The sequence below is a fragment of the Manacus candei genome, unplaced genomic scaffold (genome assembly GCF_025592945.1).
Source record: "Manacus candei isolate 608988 ecotype Guabito, Panama unplaced genomic scaffold, ASM2559294v1 h1tg000034l, whole genome shotgun sequence".
NCBI lineage: Eukaryota > Metazoa > Chordata > Aves > Passeriformes > Pipridae > Manacus > Manacus candei.
Genome location: NW_026138082.1, coordinates 5,041,939 through 5,058,539, shown reverse-complemented (window position 1 = coordinate 5,058,539; position 16,601 = coordinate 5,041,939). Strand labels below are relative to the sequence as shown.

General features: G+C 36.7%; 1 protein-coding gene across 4 annotated transcripts in view; it reads left to right on the top strand.

The window, feature by feature from the left end:
• Positions 1–16,601, top strand: part of LAMA2 (laminin subunit alpha 2) — a 357,383-nt gene that overhangs the window by 181,564 nt on the left and 159,218 nt on the right. For all 4 annotated transcript variants that reach the window (XM_051792082.1, XM_051792081.1, XM_051792084.1 and 1 more), the window contains exons 13-14: positions 14,941–15,042; positions 15,605–15,816. In XM_051792082.1, coding sequence (XP_051648042.1) covers positions 14,941–15,042; positions 15,605–15,816 — 314 coding nt within the window. The remainder of the gene's footprint in view (positions 1–14,940; positions 15,043–15,604; positions 15,817–16,601) is intronic.

Here is a 16,601-nt window from a genome sequence, read left to right as displayed (position 1 = left end):
AAAGGTTCTTTGGTTCTGTGCACAATTTTGTTCTTCATGTTGATGTTGAAAGGGACAAAACAGAGTGAACTGAAATAATGGAAAGTCTTGGCAGTCAGGTGAAGTCCCAGGTGACTGGAAAAAGGGAAACATTGTACTCATCTTTAAAAAGGGTAGAAAGGAGGACCCTGGGAACTACTGACCTGTCAGCCTCACCTCTGTGCCTGGGAAGATCATGGAGCAGGTCCTCCTAGAAGTTATGCTAACACACATGGAGGTCAGGGAGGTGACTTGAGACAGCCAGCATGGCTTCATCAAGGGACAGTCCTGCCTGACCAACGTAGTGGCCTTCTCTGATGGAGTGACTACATCAGTGGACAAAGGAAGGGCTACAGATGTCGTTTATCTGGACACAGTCCCCCACAGTATCCTTCTCTCTTAATTGGAGAGAGATAGATTTGATGAGTGGACTGTTAGGTGGATAAGGAATTGGTTGGATGGTCACATCCAGAGGATTGTAGTCAATGGCCCAGAGTCCTGATGAACATCAGTGACAAGTGGTGTCCCTCAGGAGTCCATATTAGGACAGTGTTATTTAGTATCTCCATTAATGATGTAGATGAAGGCATCAAGTGGACCCTCAGCAAATTTGGAGATGATGCCAAGTTGGATGGCACTTTTGACACACTTGAAGGACAGGATGACACTCAGAGGGACCTGGACAAACTCGAGAAGTGGGCCCATGGAAACTCATGTGGTTTAACAAGACCAAGTACAAGGTACTGCACCTGGGTTGGGGCAACCCCTGGTATCAATATAGGCTGGGGGATGAACAGATTGAGAGCAACCTTGCTGAGAAGCACTTAGGGGTGCTGGTGGATGAGAGGTCGGACATGATCTGGCAATGTGCACCTGCAGCCCAGAAAGCCAATTGTACCCTGGGCTGCATGAAAAGAAATGTGGCCATCAGGGCAAGGGAGGTGATTCTGCCCCTCTACTTTGCTTTGGTGTGACTCCAGCTGGAGTTCCACATGCAACCCTGGGGTCCACAGCACAAGAAAGACATCGACGTGTTGGAGCAAGTCCAGAGGAGGGCCACTGAGATGATAAGAGGGATGGAACACCTCCTGTGAGGAAAGGCTGAGAGAATTGGAATTGTTCAACTTGTAAAAGAGAAGGCTTCAGGGTGACCTAAATGCAACCTTCCAGTACCTGAAAAGAGCCTACAAGAAAGATGGAAAGAGACTTTTTACAAGGGCATGTGGTAACAGGATAGAGAAGAATGGCTTTAATCTGAAAACCATTTAGGTTTAGATTAGATATTGGGAAGAAATTCTTCACTGTGAGGTTGGTGAGGCACTGGAAGAAGTTGCTGAGAGAAGTCGTGGATGCCCCATCCCTGGAAGTGTTCAAGCCTAAGCTGGGTGGAGCTCTGAGCAAGTGGATTAGTAAAAGGTTTAGTGAAAGGTGTCCCTTCCCATGGTAGGGAGGGTTGGAACTAGAGGATTTTCAAGATCCCTTCCAACCCAGGCCAATCTATGTTTCTATTCTACGATTCTGTCAAGCGTTATATGGAACAGGCTGCCCAGGGAGGTCATGGAGTCTCCCTCTCTCGAGATATTCAAAACCCACCTGTACACATTCCTGTATAACCTGCTCTAGGCGACCCTGCCTTGGCAGGCACATTGGACTAGATGATCTCCAGAAGTCCCTTCCAACTCCAAAATTCTGTGATTATATCTGGACTAATTTTGATGGAATTACTTCATCCTTCCTTATTAACATCTCAGTTGATCATCTTTAGCTAATCTCTTCTATCTTTAAATAAGCTATGCAAAAAGTATTCTTGCTTTTAGGTAGAGTTAAGAAAAAAAACTGCAGTCCATCACTAAACATGTGATTTTCAATTAGTGCTCTTTTGGAACATCAGTATCTCCTTCCTTTGACTTGGTTGCTCTTTGAGGATCTATGTGTAGATTTTTTTTTTTGTAATTATGCCAATGACCTTTTCTTCATCCTAATAATTTTTCAGTTGAATCAGATCTGAATTGGATTCAGGGAGTTATCTGAAAGATGATGTATCTATCCTTCCTTCTTTCATATTCAAAAAGAGTGAAGTTTGAAATGTATCATTTTAAGAAGGTGCTGTCTGAAAAGAAAGCTGTAAATCATCAAAGGTGAGTAGCATCCACTCCTATAATACCAACCAGATATAACATTCACAGTGCTGATACACTGTAAAGTAAGGAATTTCATTTTATAAAATCTCCATTAAATTGAAAAGTGTCAGCATTCATAGGGAAAGCAAATGGAGAGGATCTCTTTTAGCTAGTGAGGTCAAGTATATCTTCTTGAAAGGTACAAAAGATACAGTTAGATCAGGTAGATGACTAACATGGACATGCAGAAGCTATTTTTTCAGTAGAAATAATTTTTTTTCACATTATTTTCTTTTATTGCTATGTGTGGATACTTACTCTTGTACATTAATTATGATCATGTTGGGTATCATTTTATAGCTAGACTTAATGTACTTATTCTCTAAGCTTGTGAGTGTTGTATTACTGTTTTAGGTGCCTCTGATATTTTCAGAACATTAAAATAAAGTGTATATGGAACAATACTATCACATGGTTTTCATGCTCAATTTTTTGTGCAATACATTCCATAGCGAAAGGTGAAGGAGTTTCTGACATTTTTGTAAGGTGAATTTTTGAAGAGAATGGGAGGCTTGCTTTGAAATATGTGACTCTCACTTAAATACGTATAGCACTTTCTATAAAAAAAATTTGCAAAATGATTAAGTGTATGAAGTTTACAGGCCTGACAACATTTAATCTCAGTAGAACTTTTTCCTACCTGTGTGAATTAATCACACTCTCTATGTTAACATATCTCGTGGAACTGCAATGCTTTTGGTGATGATGAATCCTTCAAATGGGACTCAGTATAGGACTTTCATAGAGCCTATGCCAATATAAGATTGATGTGGATTCTTTCGGCAAATGTAACCCTTGGGCAGTAGAGTTGCTTCTTTTTTTTTTTGGACAGTAATTAATTCATCCAAAGGAAATTTTCTCCATCTTTATGCCTTTAAAGCAGAGGTAACTCATGAATATAGGGGTCCTTTTTTCCAATAAAAGATACAGTATATAAATTCGTAATTGGTAGAAAAGATACTGCTTCAAGACTGTAAAAGGAAGGCACTGCACCTGTAGGAACAAATAATAATAATAAGTGGCAACCTGTATTGTCTGCTGTAAAATAATGTCATTTTTCTAATCAGGATAATTTATGAAGAATAGATATTTATGTTTTTCCTTTAAGGGAAAAAAATGTTAAAAATAGCACACATGAATGCAGAAACCACAAAGTTCATAGAACTGGATTATCCTTACAATGGCTAAAGGATTTTTTTGTCATTTCTCATTAAGGCAAATTGAAGTTGAAAAAATAAATTCTCTTATGGAGGACTCATAAAGCTGTGTCATTTCTCCTTTCTCAGTCTTGGGCATAAATTCACGTATCTTCTATCTTTCCTTTGCTCTCCAATCTCATTAGCTTGATTGCTCACCCTTCCTTCAGCCTTCTAAGAAGAAATGTGTGTTTTCTCATAGAAGATCATATCTAAGAAAGATAAAGACTTTGAACTTGAAGAAAAAAAATTACCTGCAAAGATTTTCAGAAAGGACCTTTTCTTTAAGATTATTTTGAAACAAACTTGGTTTTGTATTGCCTTTTGAAACAACAGCACCGTTTTGCAGTTTTCAAAGATCGGTGCATACCAACTTTTATTTTTACTGTGTGTGCATGTGCATACAGAGTGCATGTGTTTGTGCACGGGCAGTGCTCATATATATGAGCACATTGCCTCAAGTAATAATAGTCTGTGGACTACCATAATGGTGGATTACCATGTGGATTACCATGATGCTAACAAGTGCAGAATTGCTTTTATGAGTACAATAAAGAATAGCATGATAGATTTTATCAATATTGGGTTTTTTTAAAAAAAATCTGTCTTAAAACATATTTGTTAATTAAGGGCTGTCTGTTCCCTTCTGAAAAATCTTTTTTCCTTGAGTAATACAGTATTAAAATTCAGGTTTTGTGTAATACATACATATATTTAGTTACTATTAACTAGCATTAATTTCAAATAAGCTCATACACAAGTTCCTTTCTCTAAAAGAAAACATATGTATTTTTCAAAACTCTGTTATCTTGTCATGAATAAGTTTAGTAGAAGAAAGGCTGCAAAACTAGCAAACCAGGAAAGTGGCCATGAATTTAATCATGAGAAAGAATTGGCTCCAGAGGCAAAGTAATTCAAAATATGGTTTATACTGACTGAAAATAGACGAAAAATCACAGGAGTTCTGATTCACTGCTTTGTTTTCCCCTAAAACTGAAAAATGAAATCAAAATTCAAGGAGTTTTGGGGGTTTATGCTATGATTATTGTTGGTGAATTATAATACACAGAGACAAGTTTATATGGTTCTATATCTTTTTTTAGTACTCAAATGTTTATTCTTACTGCTTTTATTTTGATATGTGATCCTTAGAGGTCTGCATGATATGCAGCAAAATACTAAATAAGAATATATTATTGTTGCATTTGTTATACCAAATGACAAGCAACCTCTGAAGAGCAGATATTTGGGCTTTGCAAGTCCTTGTATTTTTCTTAGGAAAGAAATTTTCTTCAAAAAGTTGATGTATTTACATGTTATTTCATTCAAAATCTCCCACTTAAAGTTAAAAAAACACCAGCAGTTATTAAAAGCAGTATATCCTTTCTGTCAGAATAATTTTGCACAACAGATACTGCAGTCACACAACTCTTTCATGCTTGAAACATTATGATATATTTCAGTTTCCTAAAGGATCCCAAAGCGCTAGTTATGTCATACTTTGCTTTGAATTACTCATGTAGCCATGATTGTGGTACAATATTGTCCATAGTAATATTGCAAACCAGTTAAGTAGAAGGAGATAGGAAAATAATCTTTGGCTGGCTAAAAGTGAAGGGTTTTTTTCCATTTTCTGTTGTGGCAAAGTTTAGAAATAATTTCCTGAGCTATTCTGCTTGCTGCTTTACAAACACAGAAACAAAAAGAAAGCCTAAGATCAAGAATACTTACAGTCTAACTTGGTGAACTGTACTAACAAGAGTTGGTTGTACTACTTGATGGCACTTCAAGATATAGCTTAGTGGTGAGCACAATGAGCTGGGTTAATGGTTGGACTACATGATCTTTACCAACCTTAAGGATTCTATGATTCTTACAAGGGAGTAGAATTTAACTATTAATTTCTGCTGCTTACACTCTTTAAACTTTTTCAGTAGCAAGTAAACACTTTAGGAGGAATCCATGGATTTTGATTTTAAGATCATGATGCAGTGGGATATCCTCAGCAGTATTGGATGCAAATATTCATTAGCCCTAAATGCAGTAGCAAGGCTGAGGGAAACATCTTTACTAAGAACAGCTTTTAATTTGGACTTGAGCAGTTGCTCTTGTTTTATAGTCCTGCATTTTTGTTTTTAATAATCCTTGCATGCTGGGATTTTGTTACCATAGAAATATGAGCTTTTAGTTTTGCAAAATTATGCAAATTCTTTTTCTTATTAAAATATTCATGAAAGTACAACCAGATAAGAAAGGGTAAGCTTCAGTTCTTCTGTTTTAATGAAACTGGACATTGACATAAATGTTCAAGTTAGTAATTCATTCTAATATTACAGGAAGGCATTTATTGATATGTCTACTGCAATTATGGTTTGTCCTTTTGGAACCAAAGACCGTGGAACTGGGAGACCAACATTTAATCAGTAAAATTAAGAATTACTTTCAATTATGAGGTTGTTGACAGCTACAAGACCAGCAGTAAACAGTTTTTATTTAGAAACATTTGATGAGGGAATGTTATTTAGAAACATATCTCAGAGTTGATGCTCAAATAGTGAATTGGATTTCGATATCACTAGCAGTCTGAAACATCTTCACAGTTACAGAAAAAGTGTTATTTTTACCCAGACTTACACCATTCAGCCACTTTGGCCTGCTAAATTGGTGCTTACAGAGATCAGAGCAGCTGTTGTGAAAAACTAGTCATCAGTTGGTGAGTTTGTATTAGTTGTTTTGTTTTGCTTGTTTTTTTTTCTTTTCCTTGCAGTTTAACTGTATTCAGTCAGGCAAAAATGCCTGCAATTTTGATGACGTACAAAGTTAATTTCTTTAAATATTCCTCTATGATGAGTGCTTGACATATTATGCTATAGTGTCACAGCTTCTGGTATATTTTTGCCAGATTAGGAGAATTCCAAAGATTGAGATTTACGTGCCACCACAGTAATAGATATGAACAGTAATTGTTCATGAATTATGGTTACCACATCACTACTGGAAGAATATACCCCTGTTTTGTATTTTTGAATCCTTGATCTAGTTACAGCAGCTTGGGGAACAGTGGTTGGGAAGGCACAGTCAAGATCATATGGAAAGCAAAGGAAGAAGAAGTGTGTAACCATACTAAGGTTATATGCTATTGTTACTATGGTTAAGTACTTATAACAAAGTAATCATATAATCTAAATTTTGTAAAGGCTTATCAGTAGAAAAGCGGGTTTTAGACTTCAGGAGTGGTTGGCCAGACAGTTCTGTTTGTCTTCTCTAGTGAGGGGAAATGACAGCTGGGAATTATGGTAGACGTTTGAGAATTTGTAGAATGTATAGACACATGAATGTCTACATTCATAAATACATTTCATGAGACAGCATATAACCTTATTGTGCGAATTTTTCAATCACTCACTGATTACATTAATTTTTTTCAATGCTGAGTTCAGAAGGAGCAACTACTCAACATAAGTAGGATTGGCAGCACAGGGCTCACAGGACCATCATGAATTGTTGCACTTTATTTAGACATATTTTTTTTTTTTTGCTTCCAAATAATAAAGTCTATTTCATCCAAGAAGGAAGAGAACCAAGGTTATAAAATGGTAATGTTAATACAGTATCTTGGTAACAGTGAGACTGGGCTGAGTTTATGGATATAATTTAGAAAATCCACAAATAAGAAACTTCTTATTGATTATTTTAAAATATTTTCCATGTAAATGTTTCTTATTATAGCAGATACATTCAATTAAAAGAATTGTGTAAAGTTTTGATTGGTCTAAATTGTTTGTGACAAAATATTTTAAATATGAAGTGTCAGAAAATAGGCATCAGATTATCATGTTCAGGATAGCAAATGTTATCAACCACTTTACCAATATTATGCCTTGCATCTTCTGAAGCAAGAAGGAAAAAGCAGCAAGCTTTAAATTGTCTGATTACACTTTTGATATTCTAGCAAAAGCAAAGGATACTTTCAAGGGATGATTAAGGAAATACTAGATTTCAATGTCTTCCCCTCTTGGTGTTCTTTCTTCACTCATGTTTCGGCTTTGTTTGAATCTGAACACGTGATATTTCTCTGATAGGTGCAGGGTATTCTTTTGGCTGCCTAGTGATCAGATGCAGCATACAAAAAGACCTGCTAAACTTTGTGTTCTGGAAGGGATCCCAGTTGTTCAGGTATCGATGTGAAATATGGAAAAGTCATGGTCAAAGTCCATGTGAAGTACAATGTAGCAGAGTTTGGGTTGCTCCTTATGGGTTGTGCTTGCTCTTTGGACAGGTTTTATTTGTCTCTTAAACTGAAAACATTCGCTTGGGGGGGAAAAAATAAACCCACAGATTTCATGGCTCTTTCCATTGCTGGGAAAATTTTAAATATTAAGATTTATTGTGATTGTCTTGTTCCATTATCCAATGCACAAAGAGAGAAAGTCTTACAGAGTGAGTTTTTAAGGATTTTTTTAAAAATTCCCCTAAAGGTCATTCAAGGTAGAGCAAATAAATGTATAGATAAGATATAAAGCAATAGCATGCATTATCTCTTGCTGTTCGACTTTTTAACATATAGCTTCAACATCACAGAACATTCTGTGATCAAATGAATTGTGACCTACATTGAATAAAACTCCTTTATCTTTGACCCAACTCTACCTTTATGTACAATCAACAGAGGAAAATCTAAAAAATAAAGAGGTTGCATCATAACATTTTGGATAAGATTCAAGAAAAGTATGACTTGGAAATCTCAGCTATTGGAGTGATCTGTTTCAAGAAACTGAAGAAATAGTGAATACCCCTTTGAGTGGTTCAGTATTATAAACAAATTCTCATGGAAAGCAATTGAACTAAGCTCTGTAGTAGTCAGACTACATTATAAAGCTTATTCCCATGTTTGGTTAACTTCTCTGGAAGCAGCATTTTGATTAAGAGAATTTAAGTAGAATGCAGCATCAATTTATATAGAAAAATGTTGAGTGTACTTAAGCAGGGAAACTGTAGGATTCTGAACTAGCTGGGGTGGAATTGAGGGAACTCTAGATGGCAGAGAGTTAGGAGAATGAGCCCATTCTTTCAGGGGAAAATTTAACTTCCCGATAAAGAAAATTCTGACTTTTTTTTTTTAAAGCTAACCAGAACTATACTGTCATTCAAATAAAACATGATTATTCTGCTCCCTGCTTTATCTGAAATATTACTTTAATGCCTCAGATGAGCTTTTTTATCCTATCTAAATTCAATCTGTCTAAGAGAGGAGAGTCTATTTAATCTCTAATTGAATCTGGAGTAGAACTAAAACATGCAGTCTTTGCTGAGAGCTATTACTAAATGAAGAAAGGTTTGACATCTTCTTGGTGATGGTTCTATCAGAATTCTTTTCTAGTCCCTGCCTTCCCTCACACTACAACTATCACAAAGACTGGATCAGCAAAATCCAATTAAATATCATAAATTTACAGCTGGTACTTTTTCATAAGGAAGATAATAATTCAGATGAGAGCCGAATTAACAATGAAATATTTCTTTACAGATAAGTTAGGAAAAGTAGCCCTTTGTCCACTCCCTTTTGCACTGAGTGGGCTGCTAGAAGAACACATGTGCACTTAGCCATCAGTTAAGGTGGTACATTGTTCAGTGACTTGTCAAATAATATCACAACTGCATAGATACCAATCAATTATGGACTACATCGGTCACCACTAATAAACTGGGAGCAATATTACTTTATTTAAAGGATTTCCTTCATGTGGTTAATGCTGCTGTTCTGGCAGCAAATATCTCTAGTATGCTGAAATCCATGTCATAAAATAAATGTATGCCTAGAGAGTTTATGAAGGTGAAAAAGTCCAAATAAACTTCAGCATTTTGTTACAGCTCTATTTCATGGAAATTCAAGGCTAGCAGGGAATGTTAAACTGTATATATTACATTTCCATTACCTTCAAACACAGTATCTAGTAGTATATAGTGCCATAGGAATACGACAGAGCCACTGGAAGACTGAATGAACATCTGTGTAATTTCTCATAATCATGGCAGCAAGTAAAAAACATTCATAGGTGTATCAGGAAACAAATAGGGGTTTGTTTTGGGGATGTCTTCTAGAATAAGAAAACATTATTATCTCCTAGAACCTTAAATTACTGTCACCAACTTGCTGTGCGACTCCTTGGTTTCGTATTCAGCAGTACGTGTGTTAACATTCTCCGCTGAAATGTTCTGCTCGTTCATGTTTGTAGCCTTTTCTCTTTTTTTCTTTTTTTTTCTTTCATTTTTCTACTAACATTTGTTCACTTGCTATAGTCCTTATTGTATGACCACATATATAATTATGTAATAGCAAGTAGGATTCATGTTTCCAAAAGCATGTTACCTTTCTATAGCTGTATTGCAGCTATATTGGTTTAATAAAAATATTAACTCTCTCTGTAATGTTTGTTTGTCCTGTAAAACCTGTCAGTGACTATATTTCCTCTACAACCACAAACAGTGAAGAGGGAAAAAATACTTCAATTTCCTGACATTTGTTAATTTGTTTTGGGACATGGTTTACTGGTACACTTAGCAGTGCTGGGTTAATTGTTGGACTCAAGGATCGTAGAGGACTTTTGCAACATAAATGACTCTTGAGATCATATGACACCTTTTATTTCTCTCATTTTGGAAGTCTGGTGTTGTATGAGTATTGGCCTAAATCTGTTTTAACATAGTGATATAATTCGCTTTTGAAATGTTATGTTCTCTTGGATTACGCCTGAAATCCAAGCCTTTCTGAGGTAAATCCATTCTGGTATAGATTTTACAACTAAACATATGAGCAAGGTGTGTGTGTTTTATTTAGTGCATAATTTTTTGTTCATTTGTGAAATGCATCTTATGTCTTCCAAGTTACTTTTTAAATATAAATATGAAGTAAAATTATTTGAAAGTTGTCTTTCAGTGGGTACATCATAGACCAGCTGCTTTCCTTTGACTCTGCAAAAGACTTCTTTCAATTGCCCATACGTAGCCACATAGTGCCATATCAGACACCCCAGTTCATATTCAGGTGCTTTAATCACAAACTAAGTCTCTTCCTAGCTGACAGAAGAGCAGTTTACTGCTTAATGAGATAAGGGATTATAATCAGCACCCTGTTTAGTGCAGATAGCTCCTAATCTCTGAAGTTACATTTGGCAGATGTTCAGCAGAAATGAGGCAGCACCCAGCATAGTGGACTAAGTGCTAAACCTTTACAGGCAGAGTTACAAGAGACATTTAAGAGGGGGAATATGAATCATCATGCAATAATTCAAGAATAAGATGGGTTATAAAAACTGCATAAGTAAGAGGTACTCTACAATGACATTAGCAGGACAGATCCTGACAGCTTGCCCTAGAAAAGCGTTGGCAGGAGATTCACTAAGTGGAAGAAGAGAAAGACTTCTAGAATTTGATTTCCATATAAAAGATAGAAGTTTTCTTCTTCTATGGTCTTGCTAATATTTGTAGCAATGCTGTTTGTTTTCAGTGCTGTATTTGTGGTTTAATATCACTTGTCTTGGTTTAAAAGTAATTTTAGTGTGACAGGTGTAACATCAAAGATGTTTTGCACTAGGTAACACTGGCTGCTTCCTAATACCCTCCATCTTCTTGCTGTTGAGAAAGGGAATTTTTTCATAGAAAAGGAACCATTTCTTCTGCTTCAGTTTTGGTTGACCCTCTCTCTGTCACCTTGTTGTAAAAAAGTCTTGTGTGCTTCCTGTTTATGTCCTTTAACAACATGTAACATAATAGTAAAGTACAGTTGTGACCAACAACAACAACAAAAAACAAAAAACAAACCAAACCAAAGAAAAACTATCTACCCGAAACTTGGTGGATTAAAACTAAAATAGATGTGATTTCTCTTTTCTGTACTCGTATTTCATGGGTAATCTGTGACTTTTCTTGATTCTGCCTCCTGAACTGGGAATAAATATTTGATGTATTAATCTAAAAACAGGTGAGAGAGACAATGGAAATTCTGTGGAACTTCCTTGACATTTTTAGACAGCTATTCTTGTCTCAATAATACATGCCTTTGTCACAGCAAGGCAAACTTTTATGCTCTGTTTTCTTTGGTGTTGATGACCTCAGGTGACAATCTTTGAAGCAGAACTCTGAATCTTTGGGTGATACAGAGAAAAACATCAAAATAGAGGGATCTCACAGGTGCCCAACTTCTGTATTGTCCTTGTATTTAAAATTCAGTGAAAAGTATTTTTTGCAGTAGGTAACACAGGCAGCACATGGATCAACCTCTGAATTCTTTTGCCTGTGAACGAACTTGTACTTTAGATATGCAGAGGAAGGAAATTACCACTATAAACAATGACAAAAGGAAGTAGTACTTTCTGCTATATGTAAGTTGGAGGTTTTTTTCTAATCTATATTGGTATTATACAGCACACAAGGTAAATATGTATTCTGAACTACCAGGTATTCTCTACAATTAGTGCCATTTGGGGAATCTGTCTTCAATGTGTAATCCTGTTTGTGATATGCAAATCTTGTCGGTTGCAGTTGTGAAGATCAGACTGCTGCGATTAGCAGAGAACTAAAGAGACTTCCTAGTCATATTTCCAACTCTTAGGCATTATACCCAGAGTACCTTCAACATGTTTGAACTGCTATTAAAGAATTAACGAAGTAATTCAATAGCATTTTCAAGTAATTTGATACTGTTTTGACCATCCTTACGAACAGAAAGCTTTCTGTAAACTTAAGCTGAGTCTTCTTTATGCTTTTCCTGCAGTTGCCACAGGAAAATAAAAATGGCCATTTCATTTTTCTTGTTTTTAGTAAACTATTTTCTTATTCCCTCTGAGCATTCTCTTTTCTGGACTACTCAGCCCACCCCTTTCTTCTTCTATTTCCTGTTGGTTATATTTTAGGAGTCCCTAGTCCATTCTGGTGGCTTTCTCTAAACTATTGTCTTTATTTAGGGGTGGTTTGGTTTTGGTTTTTGGTTTTCTTTTTTTGATTGGTTGGTTGGTTGGGTTTTTTTCTGCTTTGTGACCTATCAATTCATGTGTTAGATTTTTATTTACTTAGGTAAAGGTTATGTAGCTGGGAAAAAGTAAAATCTGTCTTGGTATATAATTTTTATGCATTGCCTGAAACTCCCTAATCTTTGTTTTCCCATTATTTTTACTTTTTTGAATCCTTGTAGTGAGTCTGAAATTGAAATAGAAATGATAAAATTTTGCAAAAGTTACTCTTCTAAAATGTTTGTCTACATGTGAAAGCAATTCTGGGTACTTCCTGTAGCATTTCAGATATGTAAGTTTTCTACATTCCTCTTGCAGTTACAAACCAGCGCTTAGACTTGACCAGAAGCGAAGCAAAAATGATGTAATATCTGTATCTAAGGAAACAAAAGTCTTTCCGTGTTGTTATGGTCAGGGCTTAATGTAGGCATCGCTCACAGGTTTGGATACTATGTAGATAAACATGTGATGCTACTCTTTGTCAATGATACTGAACTAGGAGGAGCTGCAGACTCTGTTGAGGGTAGAGAGACCTTACAGAGAGATCTGGATAACCTGGAGAGCTGGGCCATCACTAACCGAATTTAACAAGCGCAAGTGCTGGGCTCTGCACCTGGGATGAGGTAATCCTGCTTATATATACAAATTTAGGGATAAGAGGCTGAAGATCAGCCCTGTGGAAAGAGGGTCGGTGGCCCTGGGGTTTTGGGTTGGTGGCAAGTTGAATATGAACCAAAAGTGTGCCCTGGCAGCCAGGAGGGCCAACCATGTCCTGAGGTGCATCAGGCAAAGCATCGCCAGCTGGTCAAGGAAGATGACTGTCCCTCTCTGCTCTGCACTGGTGCAGCCTCACTTTGAATATTTTGTGCGGGTTTGGGCACCTCAAGGACATCAGGCTGTTAGAGTGTGTCCAGAGAAGGGTGATCAAGTTAATGAAAGGCCTTGGGGGCAAGACTTGCAAGGAGCAGCTGAGGTCACTTGGTTTGTTCATCTTGGAGAAGGCTGAGACCGTATCGCAGTCTATAACTTCCTCAAGAGGGGCAGCGGAGGTGGAGGTGCTGATCTCTGGTGATTAGCAATATGACATGAGGAAATGGAATGAAGTTGCACTGGAGGAAGTTCAGATTGGACATTAGGAAACAGATTCTTCCTCCTCGGGGAAGTAGTCACAACATGAAGCCTGACAGCATTCAAGGAGCCTCTGAATGATGCTCTCAGTCATATGGTTTAGTTTTAGGTAGTCCTGCAAGGAGCAGGGAGTTGGACTCAAAGATGCTTGTGAACGCCTTCCAACTTGAGATATTCTCTGATTCTATGATCCCATGATTCTATGATCCAAGATTTGTGTTATGAACTGGAGGCAATTTTCTGGCTTTAACCTAGCAATTAGCTGTACAGCCTTAGATATAGGCAGTTTATATACCTTTATGAATAACTCAAAATCAATTGATTTCCAGGCCTTAAATGCTAGGACTTTTTTCCACCCCTTAAATTAGGTGCATCATAAAATAATGAAGATGATGACTTTCACTGCTATCTGTTGCAACACCATCTAGTATGATGAACAAATGATGGCACATTATGTCCTTGAGAATAACTAGATTATTCTCTTTGTAGAAGACTCATGAGTTTACTCTGTGCTCAGCAGTATGCCATGGAAGGGCAGAAAGGTCCCTGTGATTTTAATAGTCTCTGAGAGGAGGCTCACATTGCACTGAAGTATGAGGGAGATGTGTTTAAAACCCAAAAGGTAGCTCTTTCAGCCTTTGATTTACTTATGCTTCTTCCAATAATTAACAGAAAGCACTATTTCTGTGCTGAACTCTGTCATTCAAATCTGCAGTTTTTGATTTGCATCCTACTATATTCCATTTCCAATGGAAAAGCTAGTGTCATTGCCAGGATTTTGAGGGCTAAAAGAGCATAGAAAAAATATATTGGCATGGCAGAAGGGCCTGGTGGTTGACTTCTCGTGTTGTAGGCTGGGTCAAACTGAGCAAAAGGGCTGGAACATTCTTTTAAAGTAAATTTATTTAACTCCATGAGGGAAAATTCTTACTTCATCTTAGGTTACAGTCCATTCTAAGAAAAACATCACTGCACTTTTTTTCTATTTTTCTAATTTGGCCCATCAATGAAACTGAAGTTATTTAATCTTTTATAGGTTGCTAAGGATGTAGAGGCCAGCCTAAATGAGGACCATATAACTGAAATAAATACATTAAAAATCTAATGTCAGTATCTAGTGGAAATTTACACTGATTTCATATCTGTTTCTGATTTCTCTGTTAGTCTGTGCATTTAAGGAACTTGCAGCCTTCAAAAGGCATAGAAATAAAATGACTAGGTGTCATTTCTAGATAGTTCAGCGAGAAGGGAATGGTCTGTAGAACTGTAATTCCCAGGTATCTGCACATGGTTTTGCAACACTAGAGACCTACTTAGGGGAGATACTGATGCTGGAGAAAAATGCCCCCAATGGTTAAGGACCATTTTCTTTCATTTAATTGCACTTTCTTCTGTCTTTTTACTCCCTAGGTAGCAGTTGCTGGAGGACATCTGAAATTTACAGTCTCCTATGACTTCACAGACAAAGAAGAAACAGTTCAATTGATAGCTCAATCTGATGTCATCATAGAGGTAAAATGATTGTATTTGCAGCCACCAAAAAAAAAAAAAGAAAGAAAATTGCCTGCTTCTTCAGATGTTCAGTGTGAAGTCTGGTGGTTGAGGACACAAAACAGAAGGGTACACATACTCTTAGCTAGTTTATAGTATCAGAAAATGGATACACTTCAGAGAACTAAAAGCTTCAATATCTCTGGTATTATTGCAGTAGCTTAGAAAACTATAATACTTCTTGTTCATCGGGAGGAATGAAGAAATAAAATAATTGGTTGTTTGAGGTAGCACTTCTGCATTCTTTCAGTAAATCTGTTCTTGTGCAACTCAGCATTGTATGCATTTGCTTTTGCCTATGAAGAGCCATGACACTAGGTTTTGTCTGAATAATCTAAACTTTCTTTTCCACTGATTTTCAATTTTATCAAGCAAGACCATTTCAGGATTATGAAAAGTGAATATTATTCCTGATACTTGTTATTCTTGTAAAATATATTATTCAATAAATCATGTACCCCAACTGGGTTTTTTTCATTACTCTTTTCATATTCAAATATCTCTCACTCATGACCCTTTCTAGGGAGGTGACTTGATAATCAGCACTCCGAAAGGGGGTATTCACCTTCAGCCTTCTGAAGAGCACACTGAAGAAATTGTGCTGAAACCAGAATCTTTCTCAGTGCATGGCACCGATGTTCCAGTCAGCAGGAGGGAGTTCATGACTATCCTTGCAAATGTAAAGAGGATCCTCATAAGAGCCACATACAGCAATGGGATGAATGCCATCTACAGGTGAATGTGGGAAACGGGTCCCTTTGCTACAGAGATATTCTCAAGAGTTGTTTTCTCTCTTCAGAGAACTAAGCTGATGTAATATAAAACACTCTAATTTATTATCATGAAATCCATAGCATTCATTTACACTTTCAAGCAGTCATTAGTATGTTTTTCGTTTTGGATAGGCAGGAGGAGGAAGGCAACAGAAGGGAACAGCGTTTTAAGAAAATGAAATTACATGGACTATTAAGGCATGAATGACAGTTCTATAAATATGTTTATTTTATGAACACGGTAATTCCCATGTATATGGTAAATCATGGAGTGCAGTAATGACATGTTGAAGAAAGAGATAATATATTGCATATATACTGTTTTCCCCATTTAATGAGCATTCAAGGCCACATTAACAGTAGACCAGAGAATAATATCCTGAGTTTCTAAGATGGAAAAGTACCTCGAGGGGAATTTTCTATGTTTTTAATCCCAAAGCCTTTCCTTTGATTTATGTCAGGATGCTGCCTGGACTGCTTAAAGCCACTGATTTGATGTGAACTCTTCTGAGTCCTTCGATAAAATTAAAGACATATGAGACGATATAGTTGTTCTATTTCAGTGGCTGCAGTGTGGTTGAAACTGTAAAGCTCATCTTGCATTTTAAATTTTCATAAGTGCATGAGCAAATACTCCAGGTGGGCTAGAAAGCAGCCTCATTTCTGATACTGTATGATTGCACTGTCTATACATTAATAGTTAGGTGGCATAAGTAATATTTTTTAGATGAGCAATGGAATTGATTG